The sequence below is a fragment of the Ziziphus jujuba genome, chromosome 2, assembly GCF_031755915.1.
Source record: "Ziziphus jujuba cultivar Dongzao chromosome 2, ASM3175591v1".
Classification (NCBI taxonomy): domain Eukaryota; kingdom Viridiplantae; phylum Streptophyta; class Magnoliopsida; order Rosales; family Rhamnaceae; genus Ziziphus; species Ziziphus jujuba.
The window spans coordinates 31,525,342-31,550,622 of record NC_083380.1 but is presented as its reverse complement, the minus strand read 5'-3'; the positions used below and the strand labels follow the sequence as shown (position 1 = coordinate 31,550,622).

At 33.9% G+C, this 25,281-nt stretch overlaps 2 protein-coding genes and 2 pseudogenes across 3 annotated transcripts; all 4 read left to right on the top strand.

The window, feature by feature from the left end:
• Positions 1–2,194: 2,194 nt before the first annotated feature.
• On the top strand, positions 2,195–4,274 carry LOC112491601 (disease resistance protein RPV1-like; annotated as a pseudogene).
• Positions 4,275–4,317: 43 nt separating this feature from the next.
• LOC125422289 (disease resistance protein Roq1) lies at positions 4,318–5,050 on the top strand. Its single transcript, XM_048473095.1, has 2 exons — positions 4,318–4,569; positions 4,670–5,050. Exons 1-2 carry the CDS (start codon positions 4,318–4,320, stop codon positions 5,048–5,050), a joined length of 633 nt encoding a protein of 210 aa, XP_048329052.1.
• Positions 5,051–11,364: 6,314 nt separating this feature from the next.
• On the top strand, positions 11,365–13,580 carry LOC125422779 (disease resistance protein RPV1-like; annotated as a pseudogene).
• Positions 13,581–20,150: 6,570 nt separating this feature from the next.
• On the top strand, positions 20,151–24,935 carry LOC107419543 (disease resistance protein RPV1). 2 transcript variants are annotated; one of them, XM_060814130.1, is made up of 6 exons: positions 20,151–20,990; positions 21,747–22,839; positions 22,967–23,242; positions 23,339–24,145; positions 24,267–24,308; positions 24,389–24,935. In XM_060814130.1, the coding sequence occupies exons 1-4, from the start codon at positions 20,452–20,454 to the stop codon at positions 24,125–24,127; spliced, it is 2,697 nt and encodes an 898-aa protein (XP_060670113.1). In that variant the 5' UTR covers positions 20,151–20,451; the 3' UTR covers positions 24,128–24,145; positions 24,267–24,308; positions 24,389–24,935. The 2 variants fall into 2 exon arrangements, with proteins under 2 accessions (XP_060670113.1, XP_060670112.1); XM_060814129.1 differs by having other exon boundaries at positions 24,254–24,308.
• The last annotated feature ends 346 nt before the right edge of the window (positions 24,936–25,281 follow it).

Below are 25,281 nucleotides of genomic sequence, written 5' to 3'. Positions count from 1 at the left end.
GGTGAATGGTCAACGGTCAAAGTCAACGGTTAACGATCAACCTCCATCAACGTGCACGAATTTTGATGTGATTTGGGATGGGGTGTCACAACTGATATATAGTGGGTGCATCAAATGGTTTTCACGACGTAATTTTAATCATACAATATTTTAAAAATTTATTTAAATTAAAATGTTTTTAATAGTGTTTTATAAATTAAATTGTTTTGGCATTTTAAATTGAGTTCTATTATTAATTGTTTGGTTTTATTTTATTTATCTAAATATTTTTGGATCATTTTTGTTAATGTAAATTTTATTGGATTTTCGTATTAATTGTTTATAATACTTTATTTCCAATTTAATATTTGTCATTAGTCTTATTTTTTATAATTATTTTTCACTAAAATTTTTGGATTATTAATTTATTATCTTTTATTTGCAAATTATTAATTAAATATTTTCTAGCTTTTTGGGGCATAAAATGTTGGATTTTGCAAAAATGTTTAAAAAATGGAACTTTTCCAACTAAGTGAATTGTGAGGATTTTGAGGGAAAATATCATTTTTAACTATCTATTATTTATTTACTTATTTCTTATTAATTAATCAACTAAGTTATTTACTCTTTTATTTTTATTATTGTATGGTAGATTGGGTTACTCACTGAGATGATTAGCATCTCATATTTTTAAATTCCGTTCCCTTAGGCCTAGGTTAGTTGACGTTGATTGTCCGGAGACGAGCTCAATGTCTTGGTTCATTACCGAAAGTCCGAGAGGCTTTTCCTTTCATTTCTATCTTGTGTTATTTCTTTTTATCTTGTATTGTATTAAATTTCATATTCAATTGTACTAATAACGCTCTGTATATTATTTGGACATTTATTTATTTAATTATGCACTGGTTTCCTGTCATTTATTTGAAGTCCTACAAACTTGTGGAAGTAAATTGTAGTAAGGTGGTGTATATAGAAGTGCATTTTCAGTGCAGGGAAATTGTGGTAAGTTCAACCCTTAGGGGAGGTTCTGTCGGATTTTCCATTGGAGGGTCCGATAGGGTTTTTTCGGGATCAGGATTTGTCTGGGGTTTCGGGGAGGGATCTTAGACGGGTTCTGACAAATTGGTTTTTTTTTTTTAAATTTACATAAAAAGAGAAAAACCTAACATTTCACTTTATTTTTGTTTGAATATCGCCCCTTTCTTAAGCAATTTTTTATTTTATTTTTTTTGGGGAAAATTTTACATGCGGTTCATCTTTTATCCTTTATACTCCCAATAATAATAATAATAATAATAATTCAATCATATATAATATATTGCCTTTAATAGTCAATTTTGTAAATAAAAAAAAAGAAGAAAAAATTACAATAAATGCCAATTTATAACATATATATCATCTATTATGCAAACTTATACAATATAAGAGCATATTCAATGGCGTGTTATTTTATCATTGCATTGTTAAATTATAGCATATGAGCACCTTTTATTTCTCCAATTTCAAATGGTAAATTTTAACAATGTTATTTCTGGTGTCAAATTTGGTACCAAATTTGTAATAGGCCAATTTTGCCATTGGACTCCCCTTTCATAAAGTATATGGGTTCCATGCCATTTTATGAATTTAGTTCATATTATTTTTGCTTTTAATTGGTAAAAAGTAATTAAAAATGGGTTCTATTTTTATTTAATAGAATTTTAAATTTAACATTGTCATTTTTCAGCATTTACTATTTGAGTATAAATGATAAAATTTGGCATTTGCATTAGCATTCATTATTGGAGAGTTCATATCAATACTAAATTATAAAAGCAACAATATCAAAATGATATTTACCATTAAAGATTAAAAATGTTCTAATATAGGAAATATAAATATATTCCAATAAAAATAAATATTTACGTATACAAACTTCATTTTTAAAAAGTACATTGCATCTTACTTAAGCTTATTATACGCGCGTGTGTGTGTGTGTGTATATATATACATATACACTTGGAAAAAAATTAAGAATTCTAAAGAAGCACTATAATGCTAATAAAAAAGAAAACATTCTTTTGGTAATAGTGTCCACTAGGTCCTCTTGGTTGGCACTCGCAAGTCTTTGTCTTTTCCCTTCCGGTGGTCAACAAAAGGGAGTGAAGCTTCGAGGAAGTTACCCTCGAAATAATATATCATTCTGTTATTGCTTTTGCTAAGATTATCAAAAGAAGAGAGTTAGCTAAAGCCTAAAGCCGAACATAAGCTCTTGGCAAAAAATACTTCCTTGACAAAAGCTCTGTGTGTGTGTGTGTTTTATTTTTCATTTTATTTTTCTAAAATTTTTTTAATGGTTCACTTGCTTACCTCTTCCTCTTCCTCTTCTTCTTCCAGTGTCTTAGTAACCCATCATGATCTTTTCCTGAGTTTCAGAGGAGAAGATACTCGCAAAAATTTCATTGGCCATCTTTGCAAAGCTTTGCAGCAAAAGGGAATTCAGACTTTTCATTGACGATAAGGAGCTGAGGAGGGGAGAAGAAGTTTCGCCTTCACTTATTAAGGCAATTAGAGGATCAAAGATATCCATCATCATCTTCTCTAAAAATTATGCATCTTCGTCATGGTGTCTGGATGAACTGGTTGAGATCCTTCATTGTCGAGGATCACTTGGACAATTGGTTTGGCATGTCTTCTTTGATGTGGATCCTTCTGATGTAAGAAATCACACAGGCAGTTTTGGAGAAGCATTAGCTCAATATGAAGAAAGTTCCAACAAAAAGAAGGAAAAGCTACCAAACTGGAAGCTTGCTCTAAACAAAGCTTCCAATTTATCTGGATGGCATTTAGCCGATGGGTATGTAACATTATAGTTACTTGAAGATATAACGTGTATATATCCTTATTTCTATACATGCTCTTACACTAGAACTGCATTTACCTTTCGTTAACTAATCTACTTTTAATAGAAAAGAAGCAATTAATGCTCTAATGTTAAAATCACCATCTATTCCGAAAGCTATAGGTAATATATAGGAAGCGAACAATTAATGCATTATAAAACATATTTTTCAATACTCTGATACATATGTCAAGCATTCCTCTCAGTAATATTATTTTTTAATGGGCAGAGATCAATCTCAACTGATCCAAAAAATTGTTGAAGCTTCACTGAGCAAATTGAACCGTACACCTCTACAAGTTGCCAAATGCCCAGTTGGAATAGAGGAGCGCCTGCAGTACTTGAAAACATTGATAAATGTTTCAAAGGAGCATGTGCATTTCATAGGGCTCTATGGCATGGGTGGTATTGGAAAGACAACCATTGCTAGAGCCATTTACAATGCACTCGCTGATGAATTTGAAGGTTGTAGCTTCCTTGCAAATGTAAGAGAAACATCAAAGCAGCATCTTGGTTTTGTTCAACTACAAGAAACGCTTTTGTTGGACATGCTTGGGGATATCAATTTGAAGGTTAGCAATATTTATAGAGGCATGAACATCATAAAAGAAAGGCTCTGCAAAAAAAGAGTACTTCTCATTCTTGATGACGTTGATGAACTGGATCAGTTGGAGACATTAACGGGAGGAAAAAAGTGGTTTGGCCGAGGAAGTAGAATCATCATAACTACTAGAAATAAACACTTGCTAACCACTCATGGACCTAATGGAATATATGAAGTCCGGGGATTGGATCATGAGAAAGCCCTTGGACTTTTAAGTTGGAATGCTTTTAAGAGGGAGAAACCTCCGGAAGATTACCTTGCGCTCTCAGATCGTGTTGTATGTTTTGCTGATAGCCATCCATTAGCTCTTGTAGTATTGGGTTCCTTCCTATGTGGTAGGACAGAAGAACAATGGCAAAGTGCAATACATAATTTGGAAAAGAAGCCGGACGAGAAATCATATGAAATACTTAAAATAAGTTATGATGCGTTACAGGAAAATGAGAAGAGTCTTTTCCTTGATATCGCATGCTTCTTTGTTGGAGAGGATAAAGATTATGTTATCAAAGCACTTGGAAGCAGTAACTTCTGCCCAATCATCGGAATCGGAGTTCTTTCAGATATGTCTCTCATAAGTGTAGAGTTCAATAACCTAAGAATGCATAACTTGATAGAAGAAGTGGGTAAGGAAATTGTCTGCCGAAAATCTCCTGAAGCTGGCAAACGAAGTAGACTATGGTCTCCAGATGATGTTTTTCACATTTTCTCAGAAAACACTGTCAGACTCATCTATAAGCTCCTTTTTGCAATAAGTTCTAACATGATTTTGTTACATATTGTGCTTTTGATATGACATAGAATACCTTTTTTCCTTCTATGAACTATCTAGGGAACAAATTCGATAGAAGGAATTATGCTGAAGTTGCGTGAGCAGAGAACTCTGTACCTGAATGCTACATCATTCAAAAAACTGAAAAGTCTATGGCTACTTATATTTGCTAATGTAGTCTTTTCTACTGCCATTGAATACCTTCCAACCGAGTTAAGGTTAATTAATTTGCCTGCATACCAGTTTCCTACTTTGCCCTTCAATGCCGGTCCAAAACAACTTGTTATAGTGAACATGGCACATAATCATATCCATCAACTTGACAAAGGATTCAAGGTACAATTGTTATGTAAGTAATTTTCTGTAGTTACATTGTCATGTTCTTGAATACCTAGCTAGTTTACATTTGTTTTTTTTCTTTATCTTTTGTTTTCAGAATTTTGAAAGATTAAAAGTTTTGAACTTTAGTCGCTCTAAATTCTTAAGAAAAATTCCTGACCTGTCAACGGCGCCAAATCTCGAGAGCTTATATGTTAACCACTGTGCAAGTTTAGTTGAGATCCATGAGTCTGTTGGATTTCTCGCCAAGCTGGTTACATTAGAAGCCCAACACTGCAAGAACCTTAGCACTTTTCCAAGTAATCTGGTGTCCAAATGTTTTAGAAAATTGGACTTTCAAGGCTCCTCGAGACTCAAAATCTTTCCTAACATTCTTGAAAAAATGGTATTTTTAACAAGTGTAAATCTATCCGGGACGAGAATAAAAGAGTTGCCTTCCTCAATTGATCATGCAGTGGACTCAAGTTGTTGCGCTTAAAAGATTGTAAAGAGCTTGTCCACATTCCATCAAGCATTTACAATCTAGAGTTTCTTTTTATCCTTAATCTTAATGGTTGCACAAATCTCTCTAAGTTTCCAAACTATGTTGCCCAAGTACATGACAATTTTAAGCCCTGCATTTTAAGTCTTCGAAATTGTAATATATCAGAAGAGGATATTCTTGCAACTCTTGTTGGTTTTCCCTTGCTTAAATCGCTGGATCTATCAGACAACAAGTTTGTTAGTCTTCCCTCCCTTCGCAAGCTTTCTAACCTTTCAGCGCTTGGTTTAGCTAATTGTCAATTACTTGGGGAAATTCCAGAGCTTCCAGAACGTAAAATGAAAATAATTGCAAGTTGCTGCAGATCATTGGTCGATACTCCATCCAAGATCATGGCCAAGCTCATTTCCAATAACGCGGTCAGTCTCTCTCTCTCTATATATATATATATATACATGGAAATTCTATGGTGAGGATGGTCCGCATGAGGACCGCAGTATTAGTGACGTAATGTGGGATGAGACAATGGATTCGTACATCTCTACCTATAATGTGGGATGTAGATAAGATCATGATTGAAGGAAAGCCAATCAAAGTCCCTGACTCTGTTTCACATATTATTGACATAGACTTTGATGATTTTGATGGTAGAGGAAACCAATTCGGTTGGAGTTCAAGGTGGAAAAGGAAACGCCAGGACCAACATACTTGAAACATAGTACTTGGAAGAGGAAGAAGTACTGGCCAATATCTTGAAACAGAGGACCTGGAAGAAGAAGAAGTACCGGGCAACATTGATTAAGACAGAGGGCATGCAAGAACTTAGAAATTTTGGCACGTGTGGCTTAAATACCTCATGTGACCTCACACCCAAACTAAATGACTTTTAGGTTTGTGCTGATATGTTTTGCCTTTTGTCATATATGGGCCGCCACTTTCAGCTCCATGGAAGAGAGGTTTTGTGAAGCTTTGTTCTTGGTTTGTTGCTTTGTTGACTTTATTCTTTCTTTTTTTGTTCTTGGACTGCGAAAGTCTTCGGGTGTATTTAAGGATTTGGGTTTGTGACATTGTATTCTATGTTTTTAGTATTCGAATTTGAATATAGTGGAATTTATTCACCATCATACAAATTAACATGGAGATCTGCAGAAATGGCAACGTCTTGACTAATTATCACGCTGTTATGAGTGTAGCACTAAACTTTTGATTGATTATCATAACTAGAAATTATGAGCATAGTACCCAACTGCTACTCCAAAGTGCTTGGGAGTATTAATTTATGCCCAGTTTTCGGATTTGAAGTTCTTAAAGAGATATCTTTTATGAAGATGGAAAAGGAGAAAGCATAAATTGATTGAAGAAGTGGATAAGGAAATTGGCCACAGAGAATCTCCTGAAGCGGGAAAATGGAGTAGATTATGGTCTGCAGATAATGTTTTCCATGTATTCTCAGCAAACGCAGTGAGAATCATCTACAAGCTCTTTGCAATAACTTCTTAAAAGGACTGTGATGTAATAGTACGATATATATGTTTCATTATCCAATTCACATATCATGTGCTCTCCTCTGAACTATTTAACAAACTTGATTGAAGGCATTATGCTGAGGTTTCCTGAACGGAGAACTCTATACTTGAATGCTAAATTATTCAAAAATGATGAAAAGGCTTCGGCTACTTATGTTTGGTAGTGTGGTCATTTCTAGTGCTATCAGATACCTTTCAAATGACTTAAGATTTATTGATTTGCCTGGATATCAGTTTCCCACTTTTTCCATTAAATTCTGGTCCAAAACAACTTGTCATAGTCAACGTGACAGATAACCATATCCATCAATCGGGGAGTGGATTCAGGGTACAATTATTAGGTTTCTTGACTCATAATTGCAATATTGTTATGTTGGCGGTATCTAATTTACATAAAATTTTCATAACTTTTGTTTGCAGAATTTGGAGAACATAAAAATGGTGAACTACAGTAACTCCGAATTCTTAAGAGAAACTCCTGACCTATGAACATTCCTAAATCTGGAGACCTTAGGTCTTGACCATTGTAAAACTTGGTTAAGATTCATGAATCTGTTGGGTTTCTTACTAAGTTAAGTTGGACCTTCAATGCTGCATAAACATTAGGACCTTTCCAATTACTTCGGTATCCAAATCTATAAGCTTATTAAATTTTAAAGGCTGCTCAAGACTCGAAAAATTTCCTAATATTGTTGGAAAATTGGAACAACTTATAAGATGCCTATATTTTACTGGCACTGCAATAACATAATTGCCTTCCTCAATTGAGCTTCTAGTTGGGCTGCAACAGTTAGACTTATCCTCTTGTGAGAATCTTAAGCTCACTCCAACTTGCATTTATGAGTTATACCATCTTGATCAACTTGATCTTGGGGCTGCACAATATTCTGTAAGTTTCGAAGTTCTTCCTTCCCTTTGTCGATACCTGAAAAAGTCAAACCTCACAGTTTACAGATCCTTAATCTCCTAGGTTGTAATCTATCAGAAGCGAATTTCCTAGTTTTGATATGCTTTAATGGTTAGATCTATCTAATAACAATTTTAACACCGTTCCCTCCATTCACAAGCTTTCTAACCTTTCATACCTTAGTTTATCCGAGTGTAAATTACTTCAGGAAATTCCAGAGTTTTCAGAACCTGAAATGAATTTAAATGCAATTGACTGTAAATCATTAGTAGAGACTCCAGGAAGGATCATGGTCAAGATCATTTTCCATTATAACATGGTTAGTTTCTGCCTCTCATTATACATACATATATATAAACAAATTTGATCTAATAGTAACATTTACCAATCTTCTTACAGGAACCATACAGATATGGCAAGCACTAATTAAGTGTATATATATGTGTGTGTGTGTGTGTGTGTGTGTGTACATGTTAAACTAATATTCCCATTATGCTGCAGGGATTCTTAACGGACTCTGAAATCGAAGTTATACTTCCAGGATGTAATATTCCACATTGGTTTAGCCATAACTCTGTAGGAGAATCCATATCCTTCAATGTGCCTTCAAACAAGTTAAAGAATATGGAAGCTGTGATCATTTCAGCTGAGTTTCATCAGATGGAATTAAAGCACTTAACACTACAGAGTGAACTTCTTCAAGAAAATAATTCTCCTGTAAAAGACAAAAAACCTTGTCAATAAAATCAGGGAACATGTGGCTTATTTATCTCCTTGCTTCTACTCTTACCTCCGAGTGCTTGGTTGCTTGCAAAAGAAGTTTTTCAAAGGAGAAAGATGTCTGGAAAATTAGAAACGCAACTAAAATCATCGAAACGCAAAAAAATTAAAATAAAGTAAAGAATGAAAACCTCGGGGCTATATGTAGATGCAAAAGAAGTCTGAAAGTCCAAAATCTGATTAAAACGGTTCGTAAAGTCCAGCTAAAATTTAGTTGGAGCCCAATACAGCCCGAGCTTCAGTTTGTCCAATTTTTATTTGGATTGGACTTGAGCTTTAGATTTTTAATATAGATCCAACCCGAAGCTCGACTTGTTGGGCTGGCCAAAAGCCCAATATAATTTTGTAATTTTGTTTTTATATTTTTAGTCAGCATATTATAAATATATATTATACGTTAAGTTGTATTTATTTATTATTTATTATAACATAAGATAATTTATTAAAATTAATTCTAGATTCACCAAATTTATTAACCAAATATTTAATATGCAATGATGATAAATATATATATATATATATATATTGGTATCCAATGACTTTGCATTATTCATTAGATTTATTTTTTATGATTTTAAAACATTATTTAATATATCAATCATTAATAAAATAGCTATATCATTTGATATAAAAAACTTAATTAATCAATTTGGTATTTATTGCATTTTTCATTTATTAAACTATTATTTTTATTTTATTATTATAAAGATAGCTTTAGAGAAAAAAAATAAAATTCGAGTGAAATTTAAGATTATGAAAAAAATTAAATAAATAAATTTTAAATTTTAAATTTGAATCTAAACTTTAAACCTGAAATCCAAGTCCCATATTTAAATCCGAAACCTAACTTGATACCATGGGATCGGATAACGAATTTTAGATTGGGTCCATTGGCTAGTCTGACCCACCTTGAATTCTTTTTACAGCCGAAAAATCCAACCCAAACCCATTGGAATTGAACTTAGATTGGGCTGAGCAGTCCAAATTGGCTGTAGCTGTACGTGTTGTCCCGAGTTTACAAACCTTGACCCGTGTGGAGACATGGGGTTATGTACTTGGGTTCGTCCGCTGTGTGTCAAAAAGTCAGAATATTTGGACACGTGGGAATTTTAAATAATGTGAAGATGCAAAAGCTAGGACTTGCTGCCTGTGCAAGACCGCTAAGTTAGCCAGGAAAGGAGGATGCTGGTGAGCCAAAAGGACTATACCTTTTGGTGGTCCAAAAGGTTAGGAGGATGCTGATGGTCCAAAACGACTTCACCTTTTTCCAAAGGGCAAAGAGGATAACGTTGGTGTCCAAAAGGACTTCAAATGAGGATAATGTTGATGTCCAGATGGTCTTCAACCTTTTTCCAGCAGGAAAGGATGATTTGGAAAAGGAAGGATGAAGATGTTGATGGTCCACAAGGACTTCACCTTTTTCCAAAAGGAAAGGAGGATGATAGGATAATGATGATGGTCCTAAAGGAAAGGATGTTGTTGGTGGAAGTTACCCAGGAAACAGCATTCCATTGATTATGGCCCTTTGCTAAGAATGTTCTACTCCCCAATTTCGCATTTTAGCTTTACCTCTCTATACCAAATATATGCATAATCTAATATTTCATGATCTTGGCAGCTGGGTGGCAAAATTAAGGATAAGAGCTAGTTGACAATAAGCTGTGGGAAACTTCTGAATTTAATTAAATTTGTGGGGCTTTGGTATTTATGGCTCACCCTGTTGGCTCTAACTCTTCTTTCCCTAGTGACATTGGAACAGAACATCAATATAAATACAAGTATGATGTTTTCTTGAGTTTCAGAGGCCTAGATACGCGCGACGGTTTCATAGGCTTTCTTAATGACGCTTTGGAGCGGCAAGGAATTCATAATTTCGTTGACTTTGATGAGCTCCACAGAGGAGAAGAAATATCATCATCACTTATCAAGGCAATTAGAGGATCAAAGATATCAATCATTATCTTCTCTGAAAACTATGCATCTTCATCATGGTGTTTGGATGAACTGGTTGATATCCTTCATTGTCGAGAATCACTTGGACAATTTGTTTAGCCAGTCTTCTATGGTATGGATCCTTCTGATGTAAGACATCACAGAGGCAGTTTTGAAGAAGCATTAGCTAAACATGAAGAAAGTTCCAATAACAAGAAGAAAAAGGTGCCCAAGTGGAAGATAGCTCTTACTAAAGCTTCAAATTTGTCTGGATTTCATTTCCGTGAAAGAAGGTATTTACGTTTCTTATTAGCTCACGTTTAATCCCTCTATCAGATTGCATTTGTTAATGAATTTTCTTGTCCAAGTAAAATACGATTCCAACTTCGAATAACCATAAACCCATTAGATTTTGGCTTTCCTCAATTTTTTATTTTTTATTTTTTTGGATATTGAGAGTTTACGTTTGCTAGTTGACCTTTTTTCTTCTCGTATGCTCTATATATAATTGTGACTAAATATTTTGCCAAAGTTTGTCATCAAACATATAATAGAAAAAAATATATTGTTGTGATTATAGGATGTCAGGGTTATGTATAAGTATTTTAGTCACACAAATTTTTTTTTTTCTTTTGCTTCTTAAATAACAATCATAAGATAGGGCCAGATGAGGTTAACAAGATGATCAACAACTTTATCACATTCATGAAAACTATGGTCTATAGAATAATCGGGATTCTGTCTGAACACCTCTCTGCACAGCTAGCTATAATGCTGTAAGAAGGACAACTAGAATCCAAACCATCTTTGATCCAATAGACAATCACAGAAGAGTCTAATATTTAAGATAGATTAAAGATACTCTTGGAAAATTAAAACACATTTTTTTATAATTATATGTGTTTTTTCAGCCACATTAACATTTTAACAACAAAATGTTAAATCTTTTATGTAACTATTACTTTTAATTAAAAAAATTACACTTCTACTTGCGTGATTTGTAGAAACTAAAAAGATAATTTCATTTTGTAGTGTAGACATGTCTTTTATTATTATTATTATTATTGTTATTATTATTATTATTATTATTTGTTTTACCATGCACAATATATCAAGCTTTTGCTCTTGCGCTGGCATTTCTTTATGAGCAGGCCCGGACCAAAATTAGTCTTAAAAATTTGTTGAAGAGGCATAGAAAAAATTGAGTCGTACACTTCTATATGTTGCCAAACACCCAGTTGGAATTGAATCCCATTACAGGAGTTCACTCCATTAATAATGTTTCAGAGAAGGATGTGCGATTCATAGGCATCCATGGAATTGGTGGAATAGGAAAGTCCAGCATTGCAAAAGCTTTTTTTTAACCAATTTGCTGATGAATTTGAAGGTTCTAGCTTCCTTGAAGATGTCAGAGAAACATCAAAGAAGCATCTTGGCTTTGTTCAACTACAAGAAACACTTCTGTTTGACATGCTGAACCTCAGAAATTTCAGGGTTGGTAATGCTCAAAGAGGTATCAACCTTATAAGGGAAAGGCTTCATCACAAAAGAGTGCTTCTAGTTCTTGATGATGTTGATGACCTAGGTCAGTTGGAGAAATTAGCTGGAAAGCATGAGTGGTTTGGCTCAGGAAGTAGAATCATTGTAACTACTAGAAATAAACACTTGCTAACCACTCATGGAGTTGATGAAGTATATAAGGTCCAGGAATTGAATCATCAGAAAGCTCCTGAACTTTTAAGTTGGCATGCTTTTAGAATGAACAAACCTAAAGAAAATTACCTTATGCTCTCAGATCGTATCGTAGTTTATTGTAGTGGGCTTCCATTAGCACTTGAAGTGTTGGGTTCCTTACTAAATGGTAGGAAAAAACCTCAGTGGGAAAGTCTGATACATAATTTAGAAAAGAAACCTGAGAAAAAAGATATATGAAATACTTAAAATAAGTTATGATGCTTTACAAGATGATGAGAAGACTAGTTTCCTAGACATTGCTTGTTTCTTTGTGGGAAAGGACATAGATTATGCAACCAAAGTAATTGGGAACGATAATTTCTGCCCCATCTTTTCGATTAAAGTTCTTATTGACATGTCTCTCATAAGGATAGAGTTCAACAAGTTGAGAATACATCACTTGATACAAGAAATGGGCAAGGAAATTGTAACACCCCGCCCCGAAGTGCATCGGAATTTCTAAAATTTGACCAAGGTTGACCGCGTTTAACTATCGTTGACCGAGAAGGGATCAAATGTTGACTTTTTGTTCCTAATGGAATTTCACATTGACCGAGGTACCGTTAAAAATTACACATTGTCACGAGTCCATAGACTAGTAGCACGTTGAAAACGGAGCTACGGTTTGAAAGTTATGAGCAAAACAAGTTGAGGTCCAAACTGTCCAAGAGGGTGTCGAAGTTGACTTTTTGTTCATGCAAAGTTGAGCTTTGACTCATGCATAGTTGTGAAGTACTCATTGATATGAGTTCATAGACTAGCCGCACGCTTAAATTGGACATCTGGTTAAAAAGTTATGGACATGCAAAGTTTTCCAAATACCGTAATATTTTAATATATTTTGACTTGAGTGAACAGTGTGTGCCACATGTCATATTTTCAGCCAATCTCGTGAGTGAACAGTGTCACCCACGGGTGGCTTTTATTTTGGCAAAACACAGGAGCCAGGGAGAGGAGAGAGAGAGAAAGAAAGCTAGAGAGAGCAACACAACCGGCCAACCACCATTCACCCATTTTCGGCCACTAGAACAGTACACGTGCCACCCTAGCTTGAAGCCCACCTGAAAACCGGCCGGCCAGCCAAAAATCACGGCCAACCGACCGCCGATGTGTTCGGATCGAGACATTTTCCGGCGGCGGCAACGATTACTTCAAACCCAAATTTCTCCATATTCCGACCTCCGTTTGCCTCACTACTAGTCCCGTTGAGTCACCCATTCCCCGATCTACCTTCCCACCAAAAATCACAACCAGTGGCCACCGGATGCGCCGCCCGCGGTGGCGGATTCCGATGACCACAGCAGCTCACCGGAAAACCCAATTCCGGTGAGTTTCCGATCACCCCACCTATCCTTCCCCACTAATTTGACCTCCCTAAACCCAAATCCAAGATCGTTTTCCTCCAATTTGCAACGGATTGAGAGAATCGAGGACTTGAAATCTGATAGCTTTCCGGTGAGATTCCGGCTACCTCGGGTTCGATCTTCGGGAAGTAAGGTCAGATTTGCAATCCTCGTTTCATAAGCTTCGATTCAGTATATTATTCGTAATTTTTGGTTAACGTTTGTGTTAAACCCCCCCGGGTACCGGGTATTATTTACCTGAATAATTTGATTTGTGCAATATTGTTGTTCTAGGAGCATGTGTGCGTCGTGGAATTGATCCCATGGAGGATCTTCGATTAATTGCGTGCTCGAGGTAAGTGACCCACCTTCAAAATTATTTTGGGATGTTAAAATATATATATTTTGTGTTAATTGGTTATTTGAAAAATATGTTTGATGTGTTGAATATTTAGTAAATTTATATTTGGAATTTTGATGCCAAAATTGAATAGAATTAAATATTTGTACATTATAAAATATTTTGGTTTTAAGGAATTTGAGATTTTAATAATTATTATCAAATTTCATTGTTGGAATATTTCAAAAATATGTTTATGTGTTCAATATTATGAGAATTTCTATCTAGAATTTTATTGCCTATTTATAATGTTTTTAATATATGTTTTGGTGCCAAAAAAATATAATTGGAAATTTAAAAAAATTGTGGTTTTGATTTATTTTAATTATTTCTATGGTTATTATTCAATTATTGTGCACAATTATATGAATTAATTATATATGGAATTTATATAGCTTTCCTATTACTGATTTAAATTGATTTTTGAGAAATTGAAAAAAAAAATATGGATTTAAATATTATGTTTTAAAAATATTTATGCATTGAAATATTAATGGCTTGACCTTATGCGATTGAAAAATTTGTATATTCAAATTGATGGATTTGAATTTGATGGATTTTAAAGTAATGAATTTATGATGAGGATTAAAGAAAAACTGTGGGAATGTGGGTTTGAAAAATGGTGTAATTCCCTTGGTGAATTTTGGGAAAATTTTCATATTTTAATAATAAATTTGGTTATTTGTTTTAGACGCACTCATACAGTACTGGTGTTCTGTACTGTATATGTAGATGAGCGCGCAAGTTATAATGTCTCCCGTAAGTTGCTATTAGACCGAGGGCTGGCAAGTTCTACATGGTGCACATCAGGACGCCGAAGCGACCGTATGCAAGTTTCTCTCTTTAACCTCCCGCCAGATGGTGCTTGGGACGCTGGGTATCATAGGGCATCACTGGTATATAGTGTGGTGCGTCAAGTATTATTTTCCAAATATAAATTTCAAATCCTACAGGTTTTAAAATTGTATTTAAATTAAATGTATTTAATTTGTTTTATCATCTATTTCCAATTAGTATTTTCTAAAATGTATTTATTCATATTTTATGTCATTTATTTTAAATTAATGTCTTTAAAATGCATCTTGCCATAAAAATATTATATAGATTGGTTGAATATTTCAAAATGAGTATTATAATATTTTTCTATCACTTATTTTACATGATTGTTTGTAATTATTTAAATTATATTTTTGATACCGTTTATTTTGATTTATTAAATCAAATTTTACGAATTATATATTGAATTTTTCCTTTATGTTATATTTCTTTCATGCAAGTATTCTAAATTTATTTTATTATATTTCATTACATTTTATTCGTATTTGAATTATTTAATTATTTATTAAATTAAGTATTCTTTGATTTTGGGGCATAAAAGATTGGGTTTTGTGAAAATGTTTTAAAAGGGAAACTTTTCCAACGGAATGAATAGTGAGGGTTTTCAGAGAAAATATTATTTTCAATTAATTATTATTTACTTACTTATTTATTCTTAATTAACCAAATGTACTATAATTATCGTTACTATTATAATTGTACAGTAGATAGGGTCACTCACTGATATGATTAGCATCTCATATTTTTAAATTTCGTTCCCCTAGGTACAAGGATTGGGAGACGTTGATTGTCCGGGTGCGAACTCGACGTCTTAGTTCATTGCCGAAAGTCCAAGAAGCATTTCTTTTTTCTTTTTTCCTCTTCATCTTGTATTGCTTCTTTATCTGACATTGTATTAATTCCATATTTATTTGTATAATGCTTTGTATACTGTATTGGATATATTTTATTAAATATTGCATTAATTTCCTGTTATTATTTTGGAGTGCTGTAAATTTGTGGAAAAAAAATTGTAGTAAGATGGGAGGAATATGGTGGTGGTTATAGAAGTGTGTTTTCAGTGCAGGAAATTTGTTACAAGTTCAACCTGTAGGGGAGGTTCTGCCGGATTTTCCATTGGAAGGTCCGGTAGGGTTTTGCTGGGATCAAGACTTGTCTAGGGTTCCGGTGAGGAATTTTAGATCGGTCTTGATAGATATTGTCCGCCAAGAATCCCCTAGGGTTGGCAAACACAGTAGATTATGGTCTCCAGATGATGTTTTTGAAGTATTCTCAGAAAACACTGTAAGAATTATCTACAAGTTCTTTAAAGTGACTTCTAAAGCAACTTTGTATTTATACATATCTACATATATTCTATGTTGACTAGTGAAATATATAACCTATGCTTTCCTCCAAACCTTATATCCAGGGAACAAAATCAATTGAAGGTATTATGCTGAAGCTACCTGAACCGGGAACTCTATACCTGAACTCTAAATCATTCAAAAGAATGAAAAGGCTTGGAATACTTATATTCAGTAATGTAATCCCTTCTGGTACCACTGAATCCATTCCTCATATGTTAAGGTTGTTTGAATTTCCTGGATACCAGTTTTCCACTTTCCCCTTCAATTCTGTTCCAAAACAACTTGTCATACTCAGCCTGCCTTATAGCCATATCCAACAATCCGGTCAAGGATTCAAGGTACAACATTATGTGTGTTAGTTTACAATAACTAAAATGTTATGTTCTTAGTAGCCAATTTACATTTTTGTTTTTTGTTTTTCTTTTTGTTGGCAGAATAATTTAGAAAATTTGAAAGTTGTGAACTTTAGTCACTCTAAATTGTTGAGAGAAATTCCTGACCTATCAAAAGTCCCAAATCTTGAATGTTTACGTCTTGACCATTGTACGAGTTAAATCGAGATTCATGAGTCTGTTGGGTCTCTTGCTAAGCTGGTTATATTGGACCTTCAAGACTGCATTGAGCTCAGGATTTCTCCAAGGAATTTGGTGTCCACATCTTTTAGAATATTGAATTTTGGAGGTTGCTCAAGACTTCAAAACTTTCCGAATATTATAATTGGAGGGATGACATATTTAAGGAGTGTAGACATAACTGGGACAGCTATAAAAGAGTTTCCCTTCACAGTTGAGCTTTTAGTTGGGCTCAGGGAGACACAGTCAGGAGGCTTATCCTCTCATGAAAAGCTCATGCTTATTCCAACCAGTACGTATAAGTTGATGCATCTTGAGCTTCTTGATCATTCTCGTTGCGGCAGTTATAAGCTTTGACTTTCCATTGCCAATTCCAGATGAACTCTTAGACAATCCAAGGTTCCAAACTAGAACCATGTATGACAGGTTTGGGCATGGAGGCCTGAATTCCTTTGATACTGTTCTTGGAAATTCTAATCTATCAAGTGAGGATTTCCTTTTGACACCGGGTAGTTTTAACAAACTCTACTGGTTGGATCGATCTAAAAACAAGTTTGTCAGGCTTCCCTCCTTTGGACATAGAGAAGGCGTGGAAGTGGTTATGCACATTTCTGGAATCAACCACAAGCTAATTGCTAATTTACCCACCCAAGTAAACGCATTTTGAACCGGTATGTTTCAGGCACAGAAACTTTTTATACTGTCTAGAAATTATGTATTGTTTTCTTGAAGGCGACAGATTGTAATTTTTTTGTAACTGTAATTCACTTCAGATGGTTGATCTAGACTCCATGCAGGATGATGGGAAAGATTATTTCCAATGACCAGGTTGTTCTCTCTCTCACTTTCCATCTGTATATATGTGTGTGTCTGTGTGTTTGAAACTAATTATTTTCATTACATGGCAGGACTAGAATCAAAGTTACAGATAGGATTTGAAATTCCAGGCTGGTTTAGACAGAGGAATCAAAATCTGGATCACACGTTTTACCAGCTGGTGGAAAATGTTCCAAAAAACTGATCTGTACGTGTGGGATCCACGCACTAAGTTGTCAAGATGAGCTCATGATTGATATTAAAAACTTATCAAAGTCTCTCATCTTTCTCAAAATGAAGATATAATTTGACATCTATGAGTGAAGCTTTGACAATTTCGCGAAAAGAAGCCTCCAATCCTGTTGGAGCTGTCCGCAGAAAAAACAGCTAAATAAAGGATGCATGATGAAAAGATGGAGAAAAAGGGTTAGAGGTTAGTGATAAACAAAAGAATAAGGCTTCTTTTGTGGCATTGTTTTTTGTTTTGTTTTGTTATTTATTTATTTATTTTTAATGTTTTGTTGTTATTTTTTTAATTATTATTACTATTATTATTTTTTCACATGAAGTCTAATTACATGTAAAACTTGTTTAAAATATCACTGGCAGTCTTATCGGTGACATGTTTTTTTAGTCAGGCAGCCTCATCATCTGGACTCAACTACGCTTTCTTAGTATATATACAAAACTGTAATTTTATAATATATTTTAAATTCTATTAGGTGTATGAATTTTATATGTTAAGTTAGAAATTTCAAATAGGATGCACCAAATTAGATTATTTCTTCTTTTTTTTTAAGGCAAAGTAGTATACTTATTTTCTCCCCGTCTTAATTTCTGCCTCCAAACCTTTCGATCGCTCCCTGTCAACCTCGCTTTCTTTCCCTTCCCTCTCATTCTCCATTTTATTATACACTATTATAATTTATCAAAAATAAAATAAATAAATTTTCCTTTATTTTATTACCGAGAAAATTTTGGAAGAATTATCATATGTTAATTATAATTTTATTTGTTGAATTTCCCTTTTAATATATAATAGTCTCTAATATATGTGAAATGACATGTTACCAAGTAGAAACAAATGCCAATTCTTGACAAAAGAAAAAATAAGAATAAAAACAAAAATAACCAGAATTCTTATAAAAAAAATTAAAACAAAATAAAGAATAAAAACCTAGGGGGCTATAGGATATAAAATAAATCCGAAAGCCCAAAATCTATTAAATTCGTACAAAAAATCAAGCTCAAATTTAGCCTGGGTGCAATATGGCCTGAGCTCGAGTCCATCCAATTTTTATTTGGGTTGGGTTCGAACTTTAGATTTTAATATAGATTCAATCCAAACCTTAACTTCTTGGGCTATATGATGGGCGGGCTCAAAGCCCAATATAATTTTGTAATCTTGATTTTATATTCTATTCAATATATTACAGCAATAATGCTATGAATATCAAAAGTTTAACCAAAATTCTAACCCGAATGATATGGCATCTAAGGTTGCACTCCATTTAATAATGCACATCACTAACAAAATTCTTAATTAATTAATTAATTAGTTTTTATTTTCTAAGTTTTATAATATTTTGAAAACACGATCTACCAAAAAAAAAAAAAAAAAAAACAATCGCCATTTATCAGCATCTCACTAACACCATCGCCTACTTGCCCATCATAGCTTTTTTCTTTCTTGGATGACAAGGAAGAAGATAATAAGAATTCTCCATCCCCTTCTGTTTTCACTTCTGATAAATGCCCCTCTTTCTTCATTCTGTTGGAATTCTTTTCCTTAGACTCAATTGCGACTGATTCCAATACATGCTTCGAATTACTTCATTCGCAGGATTTCTTCTTCCCATTATTACACTCCCTACTAGATTTCTCCTTCTTTTCCAATTGTACCTCTTCAAATGAATTCAAAATTCTCTCTCTTCTTCCCGAACTGACACTCCTTTCTACTGCCTGTCTCTTATGAGAAATCCCATTCCTACTTTTGCCACCAAAATATTCCGCATCCACTTCCTCACTCAACAAATTGATCAATGCATCAGAAGATTTTTTTTTTTTGGTAGATCATGTTTTCAGAATATTATAAAATCTAAAAAATAAAAACTAATTAATTAATTAATTAATTGAGAATTTTGTTAGTGATGTGGCATTGTTAGATTATTAGGTGAAGTGCAATGTCAGATATCATGTCATTTTGTTATAATTTTGGTTAAATTTTTTATATTCATAGCATTATTAATATTATAAACTGTATTTGTTTATTGTTTATTATAATATGAGATAATTTATTAAATAGATTCACCGAATTTATTAACCAAATATATAATATTTAATGATGATAAATATATATATTTAGTATCCAATAACTTTGTATTTTTGATTGCATTTATTTTTCATGGTTTTAAGATATTTTCTAACATAGCAACCATTAATAAAGTAACAGCATCATTTGATATAAAAAAGTTTAGTTAATAAATTTATCCGTTTATTAACTTATTATTTTTATTTTATTATTATAAAGATAGTTTAAGAAAAAACTTGAATTAAAATTTATTAAAAAATAAAAATTAGATTTTGAATTTTAAATTTGAAGCTAAGTTTTAAACTTGAAGTCCAAATCCAAAATCCAAGTCCGAACCCTAGCTTGATACCCGTAAAATCCAATAACAAATTTTAGACTCGGCCTGTTGGCCCAGTGTGACCCAGCTTAAATTCTTTTTCCAGCTTAAAAAAATCCAACCGGAACCCATTCCAGTTGATCTTGGATCGGGCTTAGCAATCCAATTATACACCCGTGGGTTAGGTACTTGGGTTTGTCCGTTGTGTGTCAAAAAGGCAGAATATTTTGGGTGCGTTTTTTAAATAATGTGAAAATGCAAAAGTTCAGGAAAGGAGGATGTTGGTGGTCAAAAGGACTTCAACTTTGGTGAAGTTACCCGGGAAACAGGATTCCATTGATTATTGCCCTTCGCTAAGATGTTCTGTGGTTAGGCTTTTCCCGATGGAGTAAGAAATATCGCAGGCAGTTCTAAGGAAGCATTTTAGCTTTACCTCTCTATACAAACTATATGTATAATCTTATATTTCATGATCTTGGAAGCTGGGTGGCAAAATTAAGGATACAAGCTAGTTGACAATAAGCTAGCTGTAGGAAACTTCTGAATTTCATTAAATTTAGGGGGCTTTGGTATTTATGGATAGCTATGTTAGCGGGTTCTCTCCTAACTTGCCCCCTCACCCTCCTTACTATTTTCCTGACAGTGGAAGAAAACATCAATATGAATATGATGTTTTCTTGAGTTTCAGAGGCGAAGATACGCGCAACTCATTCACAAGCCATCTTCATGGAGCTTTTCAGAGAAGTGGAATTTATACTTTCATTGACGATGAGGAACTAGACAGAGGAGAAGAAATATCACCACTACTTATCAAGGCAATTAGAAGATCAAAGATATCAATAATTATCTTCTCTAAAAACTATGCATCTTCGTCATGGTGTTTGGATGAACTCGAGAGGATCCTTGAGAATCGACGAAGATCGTTTGATCAACTGGTCATCCCAATATTTTTGTATGTCGATCCTTCTGATGTAAGACATCACAGAGGAAGTTTTGAAGAAGCATTAGCTGAACATGAAGAAAGTTCCAATAAGAAGAAGGAAAAGGTGCCCAAGTGGAAGATGGCTCTGACTGAGGCTTCCAATCTGTCAGGATTTCATTTGCGTAAAAACGGGTATGTACATTTCTTATTAGCTCACCTTTGATCCCTCTATCTATTAGATTGCATTTGTTAATGAATTTTGTTGTCTAAGTAAAATGCGATTCCAGCTTCGAGTAACCCGAAACCCATTAGACTTTGGCTTTCCTCAGTTTTTTTTTTTTTTAATTTTTTTTTTTTTTTTGGGGATATAGAGAGTTTATTTTTTCTAATTGACCAATTTTCTTCTCGTATGCTCTCTATATAATTGTGTGACTAAATATTTTGTCAAAGTTTGTCATCAAACATATATCAGAAACAAATATATTGTTGTGATTATAGGCAGTCAGTGTTATGTATTAGTTTTAGTCGCAATTTAATGGGAGGTTAACAAGATGATCTGCAACATTATATGGTCGACAGAATAATTGGGATTCTGTCTGAACACCTCTCTACATAGCTGGCTATAATCCCATAATAACGACAACTAATCCAAACCATCTTTGATCCAATGGACAACCACAGAAGAGTCTAATACTTATGATAGATTAGAGATACTCTTGGAAAATAAAAACATTGTTATAATTATTTGTCTTTTAGCCTCATTAACATTTTAATCACAGAAAAATGTTAAATCTTTTATGTAAATATTACTTTTAATTAAAAAATTTTAGACTTCTAATTGCGTGAGTGATTAGTGGAAACTAAAGAGATATTTCATGTTGTAGTGTATACATGTCTTTTATTATATTCCAATTCTTTTCTCTTGCGCTGGTATTTCTTAATGGGCAGGGATGAATCAAGATTTATCCAAAAAATTGTTGAAGAGGCATGGAAAAAATTGAGTCGTACACTTCTACATGTTGCCAAATACCCAGTTGGAATTGAATCCCATTTACAGGACTTGATTCCATTAATATATGTTTCAGAGAAGGATGTGCGATTCATAGGCATCCATGGGATTGGTGGAATAGGAAAGTCCAGCATTGCAAGAGCTTTTTTTAACCAATTTGCTGATGAATTTGAAGGTTCTAGCTTCCTTGAAGATGTCAGAGAAACATCAAAGAAGCATCTTGGTTTTGTTCAACTACAAGAAACACTTCTGTTTGACATGCTGAAGTTTAGAAATTTCAGGGTCGGCAATGCTCAAAGAGGTATCAACCTTATAAGGGAAAGGCTTCGTCATAAAAGAGTGCTTCTAGTTCTTGATGATGTTGATGACCCATGTCAGCTGGAGAAATTAGCTGGAAGGCATGAGTGGTTTGGCTCAGGAAGTAGAATCATTATAACTACTAGAAATAAACACTTACTAACCACTCATGGAGTTGATGAAATATATGAGGTCCAGGAATTGAATCATCATAGAGCTCTTGAACTTTTGAGTTGGCATGCTTTTAAAATGAACAAACCTCAAGAAGACTACCTTATGCTCTCAGATCGTATCGTAGTTTATTGTAGTGGGCTTCCATTAGCACTTGAAGTGTTGGGTTCCTTAATAAATGGTAGGAAAAAACCTCAGTGGGAAAGTCTGATATGTAATTTAGAAAAGAAACCTGAGAAAAAGATATATGAAATACTTAAAATAAGTTATGATGCTTTAAAAGAGGATGAGAAGTCTAGTTTCCTAGACATTGCATGTTTCTTTGTTGGAGAGTACAAAGATTATGCTACCAAAGTAATTGGGGATGGTAAGTTCTGCCCAATCTTTGCGATTGAAGTTCTTATTGACATGTCTCTCATAAGGATAGAGTCCAACAAGCTGAGAATGCATCACTTGATTCAAGAAATGGGCAAGGAAATTGTCCGCCAACAATCCCCTGAGGTTGGAAAACGCAGTAGATTATGGTCTCCAGATGACGTTTTTGAAGTATTCTCAGAAAACACTGTAAGAATTATCTACAAGTTCTTTAAAGTGATTTCTAAAGCAACTTTGTATTTATACATATCTACATATATTCTATGCTGACTAGTGAAATATATAACCTATGCTTTCCTCTGAACCTTATATCCAGGGAACAAAATCTATTGAAGGTATTATGCTGAAGCTATCTGAACCGGGAACCCTATACTTGAATTCTAAATCATTCAAAAGAATGAAAAGGCTTCGAATACTTATATTCAGTAATGTAATCCTTTCTGGTACCACTGAATCCATTCCTCATATGTTAAGGATATTTGAATTGCCTGGATACCAGTTTTCCACCTTCCCCTTCGATTCTGTTCCAAAAAAACTTGTCATACTCAGCCTGCCATATAGCCACATCGAACAACCCGGTCAAGGATTTAAGGTACAAGTATTATGTGTGTTACTCTGCAATAACTAAAATTTTTCGTTCTTGATAGCGAATTTAAATTTTAGTTTTTTCTTTTCTTTTTGTTTGCAGATTAATTTAGAAAATTTGAAAGTTTTGAACTTTAGTCACTCTACATTGTTCAGAGAAATTCCTGATCTATCAAAAGTCCCAAATCTTGAATGTTTACACCTTGACCATTGTAAGAGTTTAATCGAGATTCATGAGGCTGTTGGGTCCCTTACTAAGCTGGTTATATTGGACCTTCAAAACTGCAGCGAGCTCAGGATTTCTCCAACGAATTTGGTGTCCACATCTTTTAGAATATTGAATTTTCGAGGTTGCTCAAGACTTCAAAACTTTCCGAATATTATAGTTGAAGAGATGAAATATTTAAGGAGTGTAGACATAACTGGGACAGCTATAAAAGAGCTTCCGTTCAAAATTGAGCTTTTAGTTGGGCTCAGGGAGACAGAGTCAGGAGGCTTATCCTCGCATGAGAAGCTTATGCTTATTCCAACCAGTACGTATAAGTTGATGCATCTTGAGTTTCTTGATCATTCTCGTTGCAGCAGTTTAAGCTATGACTTCCCATTGCCAATTCCAGATGAACTCTTAGACAATCCAAAGCTCCAAATTAGAACCATATATGACAGGTTTGGGCATGGAGGCCTAAATTCCCTTTATAATGTTCTTGGAAATTCGAATCTATCAAGTAAGGATTTCCTTTTGACACCGGGTAGTTTTAACAAACTATTTTGGTTGGATCGATCTAAAAACGAGTTTGCTAGGCTTCCCTCCTTTGGAAATCAAGAAGATGTGGAAGTGGTGATGCACATTTCCGGAATCAACCACAGGCTAATTGCTAATTTACCCACCTAAGTAAAAACATTTGAACCGGTATGTTTTGAGCACAGAAACTCTTTAGTGTCTATAAATTATATATTGTTTTTTTCAAGGCGACAGTTTGTAATTTTTTTTTTTTTTGGTAACTGTGATTAACTTCAGATCATTGATCTAGACTCCATGCAGGATGATGGCAAAGATTATTTCCAATGACCAGGTTGTTCTCTCTCTCACTCTCCATCTGTATATATGTTTGTGTCTGTGTGTTTGAAACTAATTATTTCCATTACATGGCAGGACTGGAATCAAAGTTACAGATAGGACTTGAAATTCCAGACTGGTTTAGACAGGGGAATCAAAATCTGGATCACATGTTTTACCAGCTGGTGGAAAATGTTCCAAAAAACTGATCTCTACGCGTGGGATCCACGTACTAAGTTGTCGAGATGAGCTCATGATTGATATTAAAAACTTATCAAAGTCTCTCATCTTTCTCAAAATGAAGATATAATTTGACATCTATGAAAGAAGCTTTGACAATTTTGCGAAAAAAGAAACCTCCAATCCTGTTGAAGTTGTCTGCAAAAATTGCATTGTGGATCCTCAAGAATCAGAAAGATAGGAAACAGAGGACATGCAGGAAAAAACAGCTAAGGTCCTATGAGCCAAAACTTTTTCCACTGAAGGAAGATACAGGACAGAAAGATGGAGGAAAAGGTTTAGTGGATGGTGATAAAGAGAAGAATAAGATTTGCCTGTGGCATTTGTTTTCTCATATGAAATCTGATTACATGTAAAATTTGTAAGGAAATTGCAAGTCTTAATAATATATTTTTTTATGTCAGGCAACCGCGTCATGTAGGCTGATCTATCCTATCTTAATACACAGACTGTAATAATCATAAAAAGAAAAAAAAAAAAAAAGTAAGTGAACAGAAAGACACACAACAAAAAAGTAAACTTTTAATTAAATGAATGATTAACATGTAAGATAAAACTGTACACAGTATAAGAGGTGAGGGAGGCCAAGAATCTGGTTTGAGCTCTGTTTGAACTTATAATATAAAATTGAGAGAGTTTTTATATTAAGGTAAGCACTTAGCAAAAAAGAACACTAAAGTACGCATTGTCATGTTAATAAGTAAATAAAAGGAAAGTCAGAAAGTTGGAGACAGAAAATTCTAGTCCCT